The sequence below is a fragment of the Anas platyrhynchos genome, chromosome 2, assembly GCF_047663525.1.
Source record: "Anas platyrhynchos isolate ZD024472 breed Pekin duck chromosome 2, IASCAAS_PekinDuck_T2T, whole genome shotgun sequence".
NCBI classification, from domain to species: domain Eukaryota; kingdom Metazoa; phylum Chordata; class Aves; order Anseriformes; family Anatidae; genus Anas; species Anas platyrhynchos.
In genome coordinates, this window is record NC_092588.1 from 74,396,880 (window position 1) to 74,416,906 (window position 20,027).

At 40.8% G+C, this 20,027-nt stretch overlaps 2 protein-coding genes across 2 annotated transcripts in view; both read left to right on the forward strand.

Annotated features, from left to right (window-relative positions):
- Positions 1 to 5,527, forward strand: part of ADCY2 (adenylate cyclase 2) — a 206,976-nt gene extending 201,449 nt beyond the window's left edge. Inside the window, exons 24-25 of the mRNA XM_038175758.2 lie at positions 1,486 to 1,610; positions 2,964 to 5,527. Of these exons, the coding sequence (XP_038031686.1) occupies positions 1,486 to 1,610; positions 2,964 to 3,116 (278 nt within the window). The 3' untranslated portion in view covers positions 3,117 to 5,527. The remainder of the gene's footprint in view (positions 1 to 1,485; positions 1,611 to 2,963) is intronic.
- Positions 5,528 to 11,503: 5,976 nt separating this feature from the next.
- CFAP90 (cilia and flagella associated protein 90) lies at positions 11,504 to 18,923 on the forward strand. The gene is made up of 3 exons (XM_005024872.6): positions 11,504 to 11,951; positions 14,393 to 14,509; positions 18,611 to 18,923. Exons 1-3 carry the CDS (start codon positions 11,733 to 11,735, stop codon positions 18,788 to 18,790), a joined length of 516 nt encoding a protein of 171 aa, XP_005024929.4. The 5' UTR covers positions 11,504 to 11,732; the 3' UTR covers positions 18,791 to 18,923.
- Positions 18,924 to 20,027: the final 1,104 nt, after the last annotated feature.

The following is a 20,027-nucleotide window of genomic DNA, read 5'->3' on the forward strand; positions in this document are numbered from 1 at the left end:
AGTCCCTGAGGACATTACTTAGTGTTGGTTCAGGAAATTAAAAATAAACAAAACCCCTCATCTCCTTCCCAGTATATTCTGTGGGAAGGTTCCACTGCATGCTCCTCATTTCTGGACCACGGCAGAGTGTATACTACACACATCTCTTCAGTATTCCCTGCAAACTATCTTGAGCTACTCAGCAGATAGCTTTTGTGGATTGCACTCTTAAGTCCATAATGCCTTCTGTGCTTTGGTTATTAAGAAACAGAAAGACCCACCTATGACTTGGGAGTTAGTGCAGGGTGTTGCAAGGCCTAAGACTCTTCATGAGTTAATCCCAGTTCCTTAGACAAATATTTATCAGGTTTTTATCTGATATCCATTAGGGTTTTCATATTTTCCTAATTTTCTAGATTTAACTGCTATAGAACTTTTTGAGGGTTTTCTGGTGGGTGTATGGCCTGGTTGCTAGCCCATGCTGCCCTGCTATATGTGATCCATAACAGATGAGCTAGCTCTAAGATGCCTTCCCCTGCTACAATCACAATTCTATTTTGCTGCCTAGATATATCCCTAGTGATGGTTTCTGTCAGAGAATAAATATAAGTCAGTTATGATATTTTGATTTGGGGTTAGTTGTAGAAATCCAAACTGTTCGCTATCGCAGGGTACATTTCTCACTGGGTATAAGTTGTCTTTCCTGCTCGTCAGTAAGTGTAGTTTCAATTATAGCAGATTTGATGCTGGTTAAGGGTAGTGCTTTTGATTTTGCCTCCTTGTTTCCTTCCCTACTAGCAGAGTACAACTCACTCCCTTTACAAACGTAACATAGAATGGAAACTCACTGCAAAACAAAACATGCTCAGAGTCTAAGGGGGTCTATACTATGTTGTTCTTCACTCTTACCATCTGCATTTCAGAACTAGCAATTTGTTACTCTTATTCCATACTTAAGCAAAAGATAGGAATATATATACTTATAGTATAACTCTTTAGGACCATATTATAGGCAATCCAGCCTTCAGAACAAGGATTCAAATCCTTGCAATTCATTCATATTAATTTATTCTACATTTAAGAATGAAAATGAAAAATGAAAATAATTCATTTGACTTGGCCATCAGTTATTACAGAGAGGAGAAGTCTTTCACTGAAAGTAGAAATAAGAAGAATAATAAGAATTGTGATTCCCAAAGGAAGCTGTTCTTCCTACACTGTGTTTCTCGTGCTATGTATCAATGGCAGTAGCAGGTTATTAGGATAATAATAGTTAAAAATATCAAAATTATTCAGGATGAGAGGGAGTTGTAAAACTAAAATTAGACTAACTATCTTTTGGCATTTTTATAAATACCATCCTCTTATTGTAAGGGAATGTGAACAGGCTGTACCCACTAGTCAACACAGACCAAATAGCATGCTTAGTGACTTGTTATGTTACCGGGTGCAATACTTGTCCTCATTGGGTGTATCTTCTTAATATTATGTTCTGATGTTTTTCAGGTATTAACCATGGACCTGTAATAGCTGGAGTAATTGGAGCTCAAAAACCACAATATGATATCTGGGGCAATACAGTAAATGTGGCCAGCAGGATGGACAGCACTGGTGTCTTAGATAAAATACAGGTACTCTTGTTTCATGCTGCTATTTATCTTAATTCTTTGGGTATGGTGCTTAAAAAACACATTTGTACATTAAAGAGGTCTGTGGTTTTGGAGCTGAGGTTGCCTACAGAACAAAAGACCTACCAGTTGTCCGTACATTTAAAAAGAATTAAACCATGGGCAGGAACATAAAGTATTAAAAGAAATAGTATGGGGAAATATGTGCGAAGAATCAAAACTTTGTGTTCATGCTACAGAAGAATACAATGTTTTGCCTGGAAATGCAGCACCACATTAAGAGAGGATTTGGGGGAAATCACATTTGTATTCTATACATTTCTAAACTCATAAAATATTAGCTACATTATCCCTGAAGGGCTTTCCTGATGTTAATTATTTCTAAATAAAGGAAATGTCCATAACTGCAGTATGTCAAATTAAATCCGTAAAGCAATGATGAAGCATTTATTTCGTTGAAACATATAGAATAATAATCTTCATAAATTATTATTGCAAGGTTAATGGTTGACTTGATGACCTTGGATGACTTTCCAACCTAAGTGATTCTATGATTATCTATATAGACTGGAGACAGAGTTGTGTAGGAAAGACCTTCAATTAGCTAATTTTCCAGTGATTTCGTATTCAGGGATCATATTTTAAATTTCTGCCTGGTATGTTGCATAGCACTTGGGGTTCCCATTGTGTATGTGACTGAGACCACTCAGAATCTCTGGTTGAGACTATTCAGAAGTAAATAATGCAAAAGTAGAGCTGCTGGCCGAAACTGAAAACAGGAGGCATTTCAAAGCATGATATCTACACTTGTTTGCTTCACAAAGAAATGTGGCTAGTCTGAGAAAGCTGATGCTGTTGAACAACCTCTGCCCTAGCAGGCTTACACCTAAAATGGCAGAACTGCTTCAAGTTTGGTTCACAGCCAGTTATGTGGGAAACTGCCAACAGCAGCTCTGACAGATGATGCTAATGTCTTACGATCACTTCATTCATGCTGCTTTAGTTTGCACAAAAAGATGGGGAAGGTGGGTATTCTGAAATAAAAAACAGCTCTTGAAGCTGAGGAAAATGGTGTGTGAGGATGAGCAATGTTCTTTCTGTATCCACAAGCCCTCTGTCTATGGTCCTAGGTACAAAAATGATTACACTGAATTTAATACTTCATTTATGTGATTAGGTTGGGCAGCCAGCAACAGACTATTTAAAAGCTCAGGTGCTCAAATCTAGTCTGAGTCCTTTGAAGGGCTTATAAGTATTATAGCAAAACCCTTGCAATCACTCAGCACAGATGTTCTCTGGAAGAAGATTCTGCTTTGCTCTTTTGTCAGTGTTCGTTTTGTTATTGTCTTGTTGCAGGTTACAGAAGAGACGAACAATGTCCTGCAAACATTGGGATACATGAGCACTTGCAGAGGAATAATAAATGTAAAAGGAAAAGGAGAACTGAAGACATACTTTGTACATACTGAAATGACAAGGTCCCTTTCACAAGGGAATGTGGCATCTTGAAGAATGCTTGTACATGTCATCAATACCATATTTTCAGGAAAGTATCACGCACTTTTTAACTACATTTTGGCCCTTAACATGCGTGCTATTTTCTGATATGTGGCACTTATTTTAATATGGCTGCAGAATAGTCTCATGAGCCATCATTTTGCACCTTGATATTCCTATGTTCAAGGACAGTTGTGATGTACGCTGTAGGACTGGAAGATTGTACTGCAACTTGCACTGTTATTCCGAGACAAGAAAAGAAGGAATGGGAATTAAAAAGAGGTAACTCATCCTGAAAGGACTAAAAAGAGATGTTGGTGACAAATGTGGGGAAAAAAGGCAATAAAGCTAGGGGTGCATACTATTTCCCGATGCATGGTGTTTTCTGGAAAATACAGTCGCTCCCCAATAGCATCCACTAATCTGGTATTAGAGCATACAGTATTTGTAAATAAGTTTACTCAGTTCACACATGATTTGGATGTGATCACCAGTTACATCTCATAGCCAGGGACACGTTGGGTGGCTTGCTGGCATTCTTTCTGAAGAGAACTAACGATGCTGGATTAGTTTTGTACAAACGTGTCAAATGTTTTGAAGCTATTGTCTTTTGTAAGGTTAATTCATTAAAAGTTTATATGTACTTTGTCTTACTGTTGCTGTCTCTTAGTTTTGCTTCCTTCTCTGGCTTCTGTCCCTCTAAACCTGCGCGTCTGCTGCTGTGGCTGCTGCTTTTTATTCAGCAGTTAGATGCTGAGGCAGGCTGTGGCCAGCTATTGCAATAGCCTAGATCATTAATACCTGCTAGATTTGCTGTTGCCTTTCAGGAATTCAATGAGCTCTATTGTCTTCAGTCTTGGTTGGTATCCTAGGCACTCTGCAGTCATTTGGTCCTTATATGATACAGACTTACCTCAGATCCATAAACACAGCAAAGTGGGGGATACTGGAGACAGTAGCAGTGTTGCTACTCTACAACTGGCCTGCAGTGCTTAAACAGTAACTAGGAGAAGCTGTACAAGAGAGGAAACATTTTGTTTTGCACTTCCACCACCTCTTCTGCCCTCGCATGCTTTTCACTTACCTTTCCAATGCCAGATTTCATGGGATAATTAAAAATAGTCTAATTTATCAGGACATCATGATGAGTGGAAGATACAAAAAATGTTATTTTGTGGATATTCAAGATTAATTTACATCCTGTTGAATTAGAAAATAGCATACTTGAAAAATTTCATAGATGAGCAAGGTGAGAGACTGAAAAATCCAGTAACTACTATCTATGTTCCTTTGAAAACACTATAAAGATTATTTTTGCTTTGCTCTTATCAATACTTGATACTAACATTTTTTAGTCATCGTAACAGCCTAACAAGACCAAAATTATTAAAATTCTCCTATTTAAAATATCATATAATTACAATATTTTTTTTTCTGATATCTTATGAATATAGATGTCAACTTGTGCACTGTTAGCTCTGTCATACTATTGAATTGTAAAAAGGACTCATGGAACAATCTTTCAGATTTCTACTTCATGAAACATGTATTTACATTTGTGTTGAATTGGTGTCCTTTCAGAAGGAGTTCCCAAAACTGTGGGTCACAAGTAAATGGCATCAGGCCATGCAGTCTCACCAAGTGTGGCATGGTTACTGACAGCAGCCATCCGCCCTCCAGCAAATTGGAATAGCAGTCAATTTCAAAATGTCTACGTTTGAAGTAAAATAGACGACCTGAATTTTCATCCCTTAAATTAAAAAAAAATAAATAAAATAAAATAAATAAAAACGTAGATTTTGAATGTACTCTGAACCTTTAAAACTTTTCTGGTATTATCACAGGTCAAAGCAATCATTTCTCATTATGGATGAAAACCCTGTATGTAAATGCATATGTAATGATATTGTATTGTCGTATCTATGTGCAGCTTTCAGGTATAACCTGTATATTCAGGGTTTTGTTTTTCATTTGTATTCTTGCACATTCTGTGCATCAGTACTAAACCTTGTACCTGATTTGATAGGCTTGTTTCTATGATTTTTATAAAAGTTAAACAATACTATATTTCTGTAACCCATAAAATGTTAAAATATTTGGATAGCAGTGAGCTGACTGGTTCAATGAAATATAAAGATATATATGTCCCCTCCAAGAACATGTTGAAAATGCCCTTGTTCTGGGCACTCATGTTACTCTGGTATTCTCTCATTTTGTACTTGCATTCTGACTCTTGCTACTATGTAGCCAAATCCTGCTAAGAAGAAAGTGGGCAAAAGATGAATATAAATATGTACAGTTATGATGCCCAAAGAATGGTGCATACCATCCTCTCTCCAGCCTACAGTTGCTGACTAGTATTATTATCTTTCTAGTGCCAAGAAGCTATTTGTATCCAATAAATATTTTTGTCTTCCAATGCATCTTTCATCTACTGTTTATACCATTTTATTCTTCCCCTGTCTAGATTGATCCAGAGATCCTGTATCCTCTTTCTTCCTCTCCTGCAGCAGTTTCATCTGCCTCAATATCTGAATATAACACTATTTAAGTATCACTGTATAACTTGAAAAGCTTTCTGATAATGATACCCGTCAGTATTCAATATGCTGTATTTTCTACATCACTATAAGGCTCAAGTTCTGTGACTCCCATGTTGGTGCTATAGTTCATAGGTTGCTAGTGAATCTTAAAGAATGTGAGTTTCAAAAGTAAAATGCAAGTGTGCTTGACAACGTGAGGCAGCAGCCAAGAGATCAATGTAAGAGTGATTCACTGTAGGCTGGGAAAACGAAACCCAAAGTTTCAGAGTCTGATGGATTTCTTTATCAAAGCCAGTGCTTTGCTACTTGGAGGGCTACCAAGGGACAGGAAGAAAGATTAGGCTTGCAGATATATATATATATATATTTTTAACTACAAAAATAGTTGGGATTACCTGTATGTTAATGCTATTTAACTGCTGTGTCTAAAGACAGACATTAACATCCTATTTAACGTGTGAAAAGCATTATTCATTCTGTTCATATTCCTTTATGGTTTATCTATTTTGTAAACTATCTATAGACCTTATTTAGCTTTTCCTTTTTCCACTGAGACACAGGTAGGATTTCAGCCTGCTCATTTCTAAAGAGACAGCTGTGCACATCCAAAGGCAGACCTGTTTCAAGTCTGTCCCATTTTGTTTTCAGAAACTCATTTCAGGACAAATAATTAGCTATGTCATTGGATGCTTTATATACCAACAGATTTACTATCAAAAGCAACAATTACCTTGTCCTTCGATAATTAATTTTCCCTTTGGTTGTATTTCTGTATGAAGATTTTTTTTTTTTCTCTGATAGCAGATTCTCCTTCACCTGACCTAGATACTACCCATCAGCACTTTTTACAAGTGGACCTCAAGCTAGGGATTTTTACTTCTGTTTTTCCTTCCTTGTCTAAGATAGTGCTGTGACTCTGGGGAGGAAACAAATGTAGAATGAGATATATGTGCCTTAAATAAAACATGTAATTAACAGTATTTTTGTTCTGTGAAGTACTTCAAATTTTTTGTGGATTTTCAAAAGTGATGCATTAATCAATTGTAGATGGTTCACCCTACAGCTGTCAATGTATTCCTTTTAAAGGCTTTCAAATTTAGTGGCTGGAATTATCCAGGTAAATATTGTTTTTAATATACCAGAATGGAATAAAAGGAAATTTTAATCTGGTTTGCAACTATCAAGCTATGAAACCCTTTATACTATAGGATGCCACTGTTAAAACAAGGATTCTGCCGACAATTGTTTGAAAATTTCTGATGGAGTATTTTTCAAATGTATTTGCAGCAATTGAGATGTTTTGTGTGAAAAACCTCAGTTTTGACAGGAAGAAATGCCTGTGAAGTATTTTGAAAGACTGACGTTCCTGGGCTTTATGTTTGCATTTCAAACCAGTGTTACAAAATGTTACATATAATAATGTCCATTTCATGTATAAAATTGTGCATTATTCTATTTACCAGCAGGGTTATTAAACAGAATATTCATCTGATATGGTGAGTTGGAATATCCATTCAGCAGATATCAGTCAGCATACAAATAATAATTGCAAATCATGTCAGTCAACCAGTTACCATTTTATAATTGTTTTTAAATTATTAAAATAAAAATTTGAAAATCCTAATTCTAAGTCAAGCGGTTGAAATTATAGTCACAATCCAACCAGGAAATGTTTGCAATCTACAAAGTGGTCACTTAGTCTCAGTAATTATATAGAGAATTATTTGAGACAATAGATACAGTCAAGGGAAATTTAAAAATGATTAAAAAAAAAAATCCCAAGTAGCACATGAACAACCCCCCCACCTCCCTCTAAAGATTGCAAAAGGTGCACTGAGTTCTGCAGGTGATGTACAGTTGCCTCCCTCTCCTCTGGCAAACCTCTGAAGAGCCTTCCCATTAGAGGCAGATGGTCTGTCACTATTCAGAAGAAACAAGCACTTGTGTGAAATTAATGGCCTGACTTGAAATGAGGACCAAAGCTATGACAGTGGAAAGGGGACAGTTTTAGAGTCATCTATGCTTCAGCTTCTTCTTCAAGCATGATGGGTCGCAACATTTGTTGGAAAGGCTGTCTCCCCCTCATGGCCCAGGAACATGCAGCAGTCTGATGCATGTTGAGGCCAAGTGGCAGGGACAGGAGCTGAATTGCTAAGCCTTGATTTGACAGCAGTGTAGCCATCTCAGCTCTAAGTGCCACTAGCTTGAAACAGGTATGTCAGCTTGTGGCAAGGAGGCGGCTACTGCAGCTTTTCTGCATGTCAATGGCCTGTCTAGTTGTATGTCGTCTGTCTTCTGGTGTCCATCCCATCCCCATCCCTGGCCCCACCATCGTCTTCCCCATGACCACTTGCCTCACTAATTCCTTTAAGGAATTTACTTGCCAAGTTATTCCCTAAATCAGTTTTTGGCATTTCAGAACAATCACCCTGCCTCTGAGACACTGTTATCACTGCACAAGCATATATCAACGTCTTGAAAATACAGAAATCATAGCAGTGGAATCTAAGGAGGATAATGCTACCTCCTAAAAAGGTAGGCAACTAAATTTCTTAGCCCTAAGACACTGACTGAATGCAAAGCAACTTTTAACACTTTAGTCTCTGATGTCAGCTGTATTTGAATGCATACTCTTGATGGTATAGATTAAAATCACTCCATTGCCTTCTCACAACTGTTTACATGCTTCTTTTTAAGTTGCTTTTTAAGTTACTGAGGAAATTGACTTACCTCCAGTGCCAAGCTATAAGTGACGTACCTGTTACAATAGTATATGAGTAGTGTATGTGACTGGAACAAAAGCCCCTGGGAATTCGTGCCCTGCATGTGGGGAGTCTGCAAAAGGGGAAGAAAGGAAGAAAAAGCCTTTGTAAGATTCACTCTAGAGAGATTTCTGCCTTGACTGGGAAGGGAGAATGAACTGAAAAACATCATTTCAAATTGTTTCAAATGTGGGATTTAGGACAAATCTGTAACAGGTATCCAATGATATTTTTGACAATCTGTATAGTACAATTCAATTGATGCCCTAAACCCTCCAGAGCAGGGTCCCAGGGGACACTGCTGACTAGCTTCTGGAGTAGCTGTGTCTGCTACATTAAAACCCAGGCTGGCAACTCAGCTGACTTTTTTTCTCCTTACACCAAAAACTTTGAACTCAACTATTTCGTGATCACTGTGGCCAAGACAGCCACCTTACCGTCTCTTCTCCCACGAGTCTTTATTCTCAAGCAACAGGTCTAGGAGGACACCTTTCCTAGATGGCTCACTACAGAAAGTTATCTTTACCACGCTTTAGGAATTTCCCACAGTTGCTTGTTGCAGCAGTATGGTAATTCCCAGTTTATATCTGAGAAGTTGAAATCCCCCATAAGGACAAGGGCAAATGATCCAGAGATTTCCCCTAATAGCTCGTCTGTGCCATCATCCTGGGTGAACAGTCAATAGCAGACACCCACAACAACACCAGCATTACTATCCATCCCCTTAATCCCCACCCAGAGGCTCTCTACTGCGATATCCCCAGTGACAAGGCCATACAGTGCAAACTCTCCCTTACATACAGCGCAACACTTTCACCTCGCCTGCCCAGTGTGTCCCTCCTGAAGAGCTGACAGCCCTCCATCCCAGCACTCCAGTCGTGGGGTTTGTCCCACTAAGTCTCACTAATACCAGTGATATTATAGCTCTGGGAAAGCCTTCAGTTTATTCTGTCTGATCCTCATACTGCATGTGGTGGTATACAGGCATTTCAGATGTGCTCCTGAACCCACAGCGCTCCCTGGAGCAGTACAGATGCTCCCAATTGCCTTGTCACCCTCAAATGGTGCTACACCATCCCTTGGCTTAACAGTTTTTAACAGTATCTCCTGCCCCCACTGATCCTAGTTTAAAGCCCTCCCAATCAGTCTCACCAGGTTATGGGCCAAGAAACATTTCCCCCATCAAGACAGGTGTATCCCACAAAGCTCCAACAGACCTCATGTCTCAAGGGTGCTCCCACAACTATAAACCCCAAAATTCTGGTGGAGGCACCAGTCTTGGAGGTAGGCATTGATATCCTGGGTTTGCCTGTTTCTTTCCATGTGGGAGGGTTGAGGAAAACACTTCCTGGGCTTCTGAATCCTTTAGCCATCTTCCCAGGACCCTAAAATCTCTTTTGATTGACTTCAGACTTGCTGTGACACTGATGGTACCCGTTTGAAAGAGCAGGAGTCGACAGTAATCTGAAAGCTGTACTAAGCTCATAAACTTGCTGGTGATGTCTCTGATCTGAACCCCAGGAAAGCAGCAGACTTCTCTGAAAAGAGGGTTTGGTCTGCAGGTGGGAGCCTCTGTTTCTTTCACAGGGGAGTCACCTATGACTGCAACTCACCGCTGCTTCTTCACAGCACTGGTCTTGATGCTGCACTTGCTATGAGGGGTTATCAGGTCCTGGTGAGAGAACTTGTACAAATACCTCTTCTTTCATCTTTTCACTCACCTCATCTGCCATACCCGGAGAAGTATTGAAGAGAAACGTTTCAAATCTGACTTCAGAGATCCTGCCTAGCTTAGTTTAAATTTCTGGTGAGCAGTTCCTTATGGCTCTATTTATAGCTACAGCTTCAGCTGAGCTGCTTTTTATAAAATGTTTTGCAATCTCTTGGTGCTGGGACTAAACTACAAAACAGAACTTGCACAGTGGCATGTGTGGTTCTGTGTAGGAAGCTGATGTCAGACGGCTATTGGATTTTAAATTCTACTGCTCACATGCTCTGTGGTAATTTGACCAATGCTACAGGAAGAAGAGAACCCTAATTGGGAGAGGGATATTATTAGATAAACAGATGGAAATTGTCATGAATGATTAAAAAAAAAAAAAACCAGGTCTGTAGAACACAAATACTTCCCCATTGCAGTTAAAAAGGAGCGAGATGCTACGTTAGTCGGTCAATTAGTTAAAGGAGAATGGCAACTATATAGTAGAAATGGGACTTTTACATCATTGTTACGTGGACCCAATACGACTGAAGGAATTGGTTGTAAAGATTTATGTCTGGTACCCTGACTGAATACTTCTTACTTTTTCTTTTTTTTGGATGTTCAGTAAAAATCAAAATGCCTGGAAGATTGCTGTTGTGTAAGTGCTTGCCAAAAGAATGCTGAAAACTATAATAAGAACAATGTTGTACCTATAGCACTAATACTACAGTGGCAGAAAAGAGCAGTAACACAAATTAAGTTAGTCACAGATCCCCAAGAAGCACAATAGGAAAAATCATGGTCATAGTTACACGGGATAACGGAGAAATGAATGTAGAAAATAGGAGCCAGGTGTTACTGGAGTAGAGCAATTTTAGAGCTGATCTGTTAATATAGCTTGCACCTGGAAGTTGCTCTCTTTCAGTGCCCCAGACTCAAGTATGTGTGCATCTCAGACCAAACTGACTGAAGCAGCTAAACACCTCATCAGAAAAATGTGCCCAGCTGGGTGACAGGGCAGAAGATTCCCCTAGTTCTCCAAGGTGCTGTTGAAAATGCCATGTTTTGGTGTGCTTTTTATTCAGCCTCTCAAAGTGCAGAAAGATCCATGGGAGGGAATTTTTGGCACAGGGCAAACCCCAAATGAAAAAAAATCAGTCCTCTATGGTGCAGTTTTGTTCTCCCCCTGTTCCCTAGAGTTCAGGAAGCATTCGGACAACACTCTCAGGCACAAGGTCTGAATTTTGGGTGGTCCTGTGCAGACCCAGGAGATGGACTCAACGATCCCTATGGGTCCCTTCTAATTTGGGATATTTTGTGGTTCTGTGATTACCTGGCCTCCAGAGACAGTAATAAATCAGAGGCTGAAGGGAGGAAAGAACCAGAGGCTGGGAAGAGCACAGAGCAGTTGCCTGGTGAGGCAGCCCTGAGACTGCTGCTTACATCCGTGGCCTCACATTTAAACATTTCCAGACTTAACACACACCCCAAGCTTGCTGGGGTACAGCCCTGCCCTCTCAGGACACCTGGTCCTTCCACAGCGCCTCACCCCAGGAGTGCTTGCCCCAGCCCTTCCCTCCTCCATGACCCGTTTTGCTGGGCTGCCCGTGCCCGCCCCGCCATGGTAGAGCGTTACCAGGTAACACAAGCAGGCAACATGGCAGCCTCTGCCCCAGCAGGGGCAGAAGAGCAAGAAGAGCAGGGAGGGGATGAGGAGGAAGGCGGCAGCGAGGTGGGAAGGAGGCGCCAGCCTCCCGTCTCCTCCCTGTCTGCCTTCAGCTACATCCCACCTAGGCGAGACGGCCCCGCGAAGCTCAGCTACTTCTACCGAGAGGCCCAGGTGAGGGCTGGTGCCGGGGGGAGAAGCAAAGCCTCTGTTTTTTGGCAGCAGTGCTCATTGTCCTGCATAGCTGGAAGGGTGCCTGGCGCCTGGGAAGCGTCTCCAGGGTGTGAGTTACAGGCTGGGGAGGGGGGAGGCCTATGAAAATGCCGTGCTCTACTCTTGAGCTAGGCAGTCTGACGTCGTAACTTGGCACTCAGATAGCAATTTTCATCTTCAAAGGCCTTCGTGAAGCGTGACAGGTATGTGCTACGTGTGGATAGAAAATGGGGGAAGTATCTTTCACTGGGCGGTGACAGAAGGCAGATAAATTTGCTAGCAGCTGTGCAAGGATTAAGGATCCACCAGCCGCATAGTGCTGTCAAAATGCAAGAAAGGGCAAGATTTAGGGCAATGCTAGAGGTGGGGTGATGAAGAGCAACACCTGCCTCAAGGCATGGGTGCACTGCCTGCTTTTTTCTGATAAAGGAGGATTGAGACCCTTTTGTAAGAATCTGCCCTTTTTGCAGTCAAGGGAAACAGTTTCCAGTGTGCATCACACAGGTTTCTGTGTACGCTTAACTTTAATGTGAAAAATCAACAGAACGTCTCAAACAATAAAACAGACATCTGCATTGATAATTGAATGTTTCCAAAAGGTATTACACTGACACTTAACCTGTCAGTCAGCTGGCCAGACCCTGTGAACCCGCTGTTCCTTAAGTGAACAGCAGCACAGATTTCAGCAGCTCTGGCCCTGCTGGAGGCCTTGCCATTTTCAATGCTGTTGTGTGGATCTCAGTGTCACCTCGGGAAGGTGCTCAGAGCCAAATGTGACCCAGCACAGTCGGTGTCGTGCTCACCAGGACACGGCAGGGAGGGCACAACAGGAGTGAGGCTGGGGAAGGTCAGAGGGCTTGACTGGTGTGCTCGGGGTGGCGGAGCTGGCAGGAAGGATGTCTGTCCGGTCTGCAGAGATTTAGCAACCATATGGTAGAGCTTTTGTTTACAATACAAAGTCCACTTTCACACTCCCAATGACCTGGTTTGTAGAAAAAGCTGCTCCAGTGGCATGGAAACAGAAAGTGATAACAGCTGTTAAATAGGTTTCTTCACAGCACAGGGCCAGGCCACAGGGGAGGAACCAGACTTGACCCATTCTTCTGCACAATTAAGGAATTAGAGCATTGGAAAATTTCAATTTATATGGAAAAGGGAAATGCATTCATTTTTTTTGATCTTAAAGACCCATATAAACTGTGTGACAGAGACTGAAGCAGAGATAAATAGAGGAAGATGCTTAGCATGTGGCCCAAAGCCAGAAATACCCACCTCTTAATCCCTTGGCTGACAATTACTCCCAGTATTACTTTGCATAAGTTTCTGTAGCCAGTTCATGTCCTGTTTCCTCTTCTGTGACATGGAGAAAGCTATTACCTATTTTATCAGTGCCTGGAATATTAATGAATGTTTGCAAAGTGCTTAGCTTCTGTAGCATTACACAGAGGATGCCTCACCACCTCAGCCTAGTAAGTCAGCATTTAACAACAAAAAGAAACAACAGCAAAGAGTTACCAGGATTTTGAACACGGAAGTGTTGTCTCTGTACCTCTGGCAGAAGATCTTAAGCAGATCATCTAGGACAGGGCTAGTAAACCATGCATAAAAACAGTGATCAATTGGCATGTTCACTGAAATATGGACCTTTTAATGAAGGTCGTAAACAACTGACAACATATTAAAATGGGGGATTTGGGTCTTTTTGTTTTTGAAATTCCTCCATTGATAACTTTTTTTTTTTTAAATTGGATTTCACTAGTGCATTTCTTAGCAGATCAGGTCTTTCATGTTGTTTTTAGGATGTAACTATGTCAACAGATACCATAAACGTAATAATATTTTGGCTTGGGGTTTGCTTTATTTTCATACGTTACAGTTGACAGGATTACCACTGTGGCAGGTGTCTGAGCTCTTCTCAGTTCTGCTTTAACCAGAAATTAAACGGTGATTCCACTGCAGAGCACTTATATTATCTTCATTCCAAATGAATTTTGAAACTGCCTGCTTTCTTTTTATATAACAGTACCAGATTATTTAAAAATTTATGAATTTAAGAAGAAGAATATAAGGTTCAGAAAAATAGAAGTAAAGCAAACAAATAAAGCAGATACATTTCCAAATTTTTCAAGAGATTACAGGGAAAATTTGAGGTAATTTTCCACAAGGGAAATTTGAAAGATGAACAGATCAAAAATAAATAAATAACGACACCTCATTTGGTATTTTTATTGTAAATTATTTCAAAGGAATAACCCAAACGTGCTAATGGTACCTCAGGTACATACATTTGCCATCATCTAATGCTGTATGTGCACTGTTTTATTATTGAATTACTGTATGTATTATTTAACCTATAAAGGTAAACAATACTGCTAATTAGCCATTTTTCTCATTTTCTCAAGGCAGGAGGGGTTTCCACTTATGATTCCATTTTTAAAAGACCAGAGGGTTACAACAAAAAACTTCACCGATGTGACAGAGAACACTCAAAGAGTCTTGGTCTTCATGTTAACGATGAGGTAACCCTTTAATAATATCTCTTTGTTAAAAGTATTTTTTACATTTTGAGGTGGCTGGAGTTTATTAGCAAGTCAAGACACCTGAGCTAGCTCCTGCTCTTTGCATCCTGTAGATATCCAGGTGACAAACCTTATTTAAGGTAAAGGGTGGGGGAAAGAAGTACATACAGGGAGGCAAACCACCTGTTACAGATTAACTTCTGATCAGTCTGTGCCCCTTGGGAGTTTGCAGTTCTGGTGGTCCTACAGCTACTTCTGTGATGCTTGAAAACTATTCTCACTAAGAGAACTGGAACCAGGGGCTCCAACTCAACCACCCTCCTGTGATATCCTCCCGCCCTGCACTCCACTATATCAATCGACATTTGCTAAGACAGCCCAGATCTCTGAAGCTGGTGTGTTTGTTACTCAAACTTACACCCAGATTGCCCCACAGGAAGAAAAATCAAAGAAAACTCATGCAAAGGAGAGGTCAGAAGACCATGGACGTGCCTGGAAAAGGTTCACTGAAACCAAAGCATTAAAGGACAGCAGAATCTGGATTTAGTGTGGAGCCTGATGGCTAAGGAAGTATGCAGACACATTTTTAAACAGATGCCTTGAAAATAGAAATAGTGTAATAGATACATATATATAAATATATTTTTCCATGCAGCATCTGAATAATACACATTACATATATACATGTATATACACACAGAGACAATCATAGAGGCAGAGGATGTCCAAAACCAGACAAAATGCAACCTCCATGTGTTAATGGCCTCAAAATTGCCGAGGGTTCATGGAATGGAAAGAGGGGAGTAAGGTAAGAGTGGTTGCTTGTATTAGATATGATAGAAATGGAAGAAGGAAGAGAGAGAGAAAGTTAAAATTACTGTAATTGCTAGGTAATAAAACTGTTGAAAATCTGGGACAAAGGTCACTGCTTGTAATTCGTCTTACTAGCAGCTATATATGCCAGACATTTCAGTGCACAATCATAGTCCCCTTCAACTCCATCAGACACTGCAGGGAGCATTAGGTGCACCCAAGGGAATCATAGAAGTGCCCATTACCATCCTTGCTCATGCTCAGCAACAAAACTGTAAATCTGCATGAGACCAAAAGCCATGTAAATGACTAAGGAAAAATGAGCTTTTTTGTTTAAATTAAACCAAGCTGATCCCACCACCACCCACAATCCCAAACCCAACATCCACCTGTGAAATTTGTTTAGAAAGAGTTTTTCTGTTAGTGCAAATCTAAGGTTTTTAACTGAGATCTTGCGTCCCTTCAGTATCAGCAAAACTCACTTTCCTGAAAGTTTGCTTGCTAAAGCACACGCTTTTGGGTCAGCATGCACGCTAGCCCTGCTGGGCAGTGCATGCAAGTGACTCGGCCTGGGAACTGTTCTGAACAGGTGTCCCTTAATCCAGCCCCTTAATTAGCGTGGAGGCACATCAAAACCACAGCTGTTAAATGTTGCAACACGATCCTCACACACACATGTGATGATGCCCAACACTGGACTTACCCGTAACTAAATGCAGGTCACGTACTCAACTCCTGCTCCTCAATTACCTCAATGGCCCCCACTGACTTTATATAATACTAACAATTTTATAAAACATAATAAATAAAAATGCCCAAATCAACATCTCTCTAGTACAGCACTGAGACGGGTGGAATCCACCACAGCGCACTTCTTTCTTTGAAGAGGAAAAAGCCTGAACCACTGCAAGTTAGCCCTTCGTTCCCTGCAGAGAGCGTGGGTGCACCCAGGGAACCCAGCAGCACAATCACAGACACAGTTTAGCTGCACATAATGCAGTGACTGCAGAGAGAGTGTTTGCACATGGTTGCTATTGCTGATTTCAAGTGTTAACAGTGGTAGAATTACACACTGTGAGGGCATGTAATGGGATGCTTCCCAGCCAGCTGTTGGAAAAAATTATATCTGCTGAATACAGAACCCACAAAAATCATGACATGCAGCTCTGAGGAGAAGGGCCTGGGGATGTTGGTTGATGAGAAGCTTGATGTGAGCCAGCAATGTGCTCTTGCAGCCCAGAAAGCCGCCCATATCCTGGGCTGCATCAAAAGAAGCGTGGCCAGCAGGGCAAGGGAGGTGATTTTCCCCCTCTGCTCTGCTATTGTGAGACCCTACCTGGAGCACCGCATTCAGCTCTGGGGCCCCCGGTACAAGAAGGACATGGACCTGTTGGAGTGAGTCCAGAGGAGGCCCATGAGGATGATCAGAAGCCTGGAGCGCCACTCCTGTGAAGACAGGCTGAGGGAGTTGGGGTCCTTCAGCCTGGAGAAGAGAAGCTCCGGGGAGACTTCATAACAGCCTTCCAGTACCTAAAGAGGGCCTACAGGAAAGCTGGGGAGGGACTGTGTCAGGGCACGTAGCAATAGGACCAGGGGGAATGGCTTTAAACTAAAAGAAGGGAGATTTGTATTTGATATAAAGAACAAATTCTTTACTCAGAGGTTAGTGGGGCACTGGCACAGGCTGCCCAGGGAAGCTGTGGATGCCCCATCCCTGGAGGTGCTCAAGGCCAGGCTGGATGGGGCTTTGGGCAACCTGGTCTGGTGGGAGGTGTCCCTGCCCATGGCAGGGGGCTGGAACTGGGTGATCTTTAAGGTCCCTTCCAACCCAAACCACTCAGTGATTCTATGAAAAATTCTGTCAGTTCTTTCTCAGCATTTATCCACAGGTAGGGATGGGGAGAAAATGGTCTGATCTTTTTGCCTTCTGTTCTTGACTGTTGCTTTTTGTTTTGGTGGGGTTAGAATTTGGTGTACTGAATAGCTTTCGGTGGGGTGGAGCAAGATGGGCAGGAAGGCTGTAGGAGAGCTGGAGAAATAATAGCTGCTTTTTCATTCTGTTTTGTTTAAAAAAAAAAAAAAAAAAGAAAAGAAAAAAAAAAAAAAAGGGCTTGCACCATCTTCCCAAGAGTCTCAGGTCTAGATTTGTCTATCTGGGTATGTTACACACCTGACTGCCCTGCTACGAGTCCCCTTGGGTCTGTGTTTCATCCTGCATTCTCACAGGAAATGTGGTAATTCATGTGCTTCACAGGCTCAATCATAAATTTTGGTATGGCTCAGACCCATTTATGTTGTAGAAAAGAGCTCATTTGTTTGTACCTGAACTGTGGTGTGGTCTGTATTTTGATTCTTCTTGTAGATATTATTTATATCGCAGCACTAGGTAAACACTTTGGGGACCAAGGCTTATTGTGTTAGCCAGTGCACAAACACACAAGCAGCCAGATAAATCTGAGACCTTTGGCTAGGGAAAGAAAAACAAACAAACCCTGCCTTTCCCTTCTGACTCCAGAGCTCCCTGTTGCTGCAGCACAGGAAGGAACTGCAGATTGCAGCTAGTGATCACACAGTCACTTAAATTGCAGTTTATTAAGGACAGGCTTAAAATAATCTTGTATTGGCTGAATTATTTTTCAGCAACTTTGCTTCCCATCATTACAGACCAGTTACTTCTACAATCTTACAGCTACAAGCGGTATTAGTAAAACCTTTCATCATGCAGAAATCCAGTAGCATGCTTTATGTCCTTCAGGGAAAGGTTGCACACACCAGGGGTTGTGCAGGGTTTTTCTTTAGGCTTTGATTTATTTTTTATTTTTTTTTCATATAATGGTTTTGCTGAATTGTGCAAGCAGGGTAATAAGTAAGGTTCCCGTAATACGGACACAAACTAAATCTCTGCTTTTTTAGTTGTGCAAGTCTGGGCACAAGAAAAATAAGGATGAAAATAAAATCTGTGCCACTTTCCACTAACACGTTATTTACTTTGCCAGTAATCAAATGGTGATCGCATGTGTGTGTGTGTGCGCGCGTGTGGCACAGTTTGATACCTTATCATCTCATCATCTAGTGATACATTCGTGGTTTATTAATATACATAAAAAACTAGGTCAGGGATGGAGCAGTAAGAGTGCAGATCACTGCTAAATAAATATACCTTTGTATAGCAGATGCTGTACAGTTCCATCTGTTATTGTGCCCCCAGCCACAGCGCATTTAGCAGTAGATAACTGCCAAGTATTCGCTCTGTGATTTTATGATAAGGAGAATGTTACATTTTCACAGGAAATGGCAAGACCTGTCGCTGTTTTGTCATCTTCAGAGTATGGGAGACGCATAAATAAGCCCATAGAGCAGCCGATGAAAGGTCACGCAAGGATTAATCACGTGCAGGCAGAGTTCTACAGGAAAAATGGCATCACCTGCCTGTTGGAAAAACCTTCTCCAAGCCTGGATCCGTGCTAAATCACTTGTATCTGGCATTGCCAGAAACATTTATGTGGAAGAACAAACAACAACAACAACAAAACATGTCAAAAAGCAAAATAGTGCTTTTGTCTTTTCCTCTGTTTTAATTAATGAACATGATTTGGATGAAGTAGCAGCTGTACTTTTCCTCTTGCTAATTCAAATGTATGTTTTCTCCTTATAGCCTCATAAAAATCTCTTGAAGAGCATCAACAAGAGATGAACATTTTAGGAAGTAACACTGGAAATTAGACCTGTTGAGTCAACAGCTGCCTGTGCTATTTCAGGCAGTGATTCCACATATTTGACTTAACATGTAAGCAAGTTTGGTCCTCAAGGTATCGGTGATCACTGATTTCTTAAAACTTACAGCGTTGCTACAAGATGATGCTAGACATCACTTTATCTTCACAACAGCTGAAACAGTGATTCAACCCAGGTTTTCCAAAAGGGATGGGTTTAACCTATAAATGGGCAAGTAAAAAAGTGGTCTGATTTCCAGAAGTGCTTCACAATTTCAGTAGACTTCAAGTGGAAGTCAAGTTTAAGAGAACTTCTGAGTACTTAGAATTTAAATAGACACTGAAGTTTGGGTTTAGGTAATTTCTTGCATCCATTTTGCTGACTTTAATTACACAAATGCTGTCTGAGGGACTGATGTGTTGAATACTGTCACAAGAAAAATCATATTTGTTTCCATACCCACGGCTGGAAAATAAAAAAAAATAGAAAACAAAAAGCAGGAAAGGTACTAGCAAGAGAAAGAGAACTAATTCATTTGGTAGAAAGGATCAAAAAGCCACAAGGAATGATTTAGAAATCATAACTAGAGGTAAATGTCTAAACCCTCTTAAATATGTACCTCTTCGTATTCTCACTGAATCCAACAGTTGAGTTTTAAGGTACTTTTGGGAGAAAAAACATCTTCTGCAGGGTGTGCACTGGTTTGGCTCTCAGGCATCATTGACCCTGCTATTGTTTAAAGCTGCAGCAATATTGGTGCTGTTCAATAAGGAAAGTGTAGCCAGACTTATCAAACTTGAACAAGAAGGACTGGAAGTCCACAGTGTTGACTGACACTGCAGTTCTGTCAGATAGTAAGAATAGGAAATGTAAATCATTTGCATTCAGTGAGTCTGCTTGTAATTATATATATATATACACGTATATACAAAAAAGTAACTTCTTCATCTGGGGCCCAGATAAGCAGTAAACTAGGCAAACAATAGAGTAT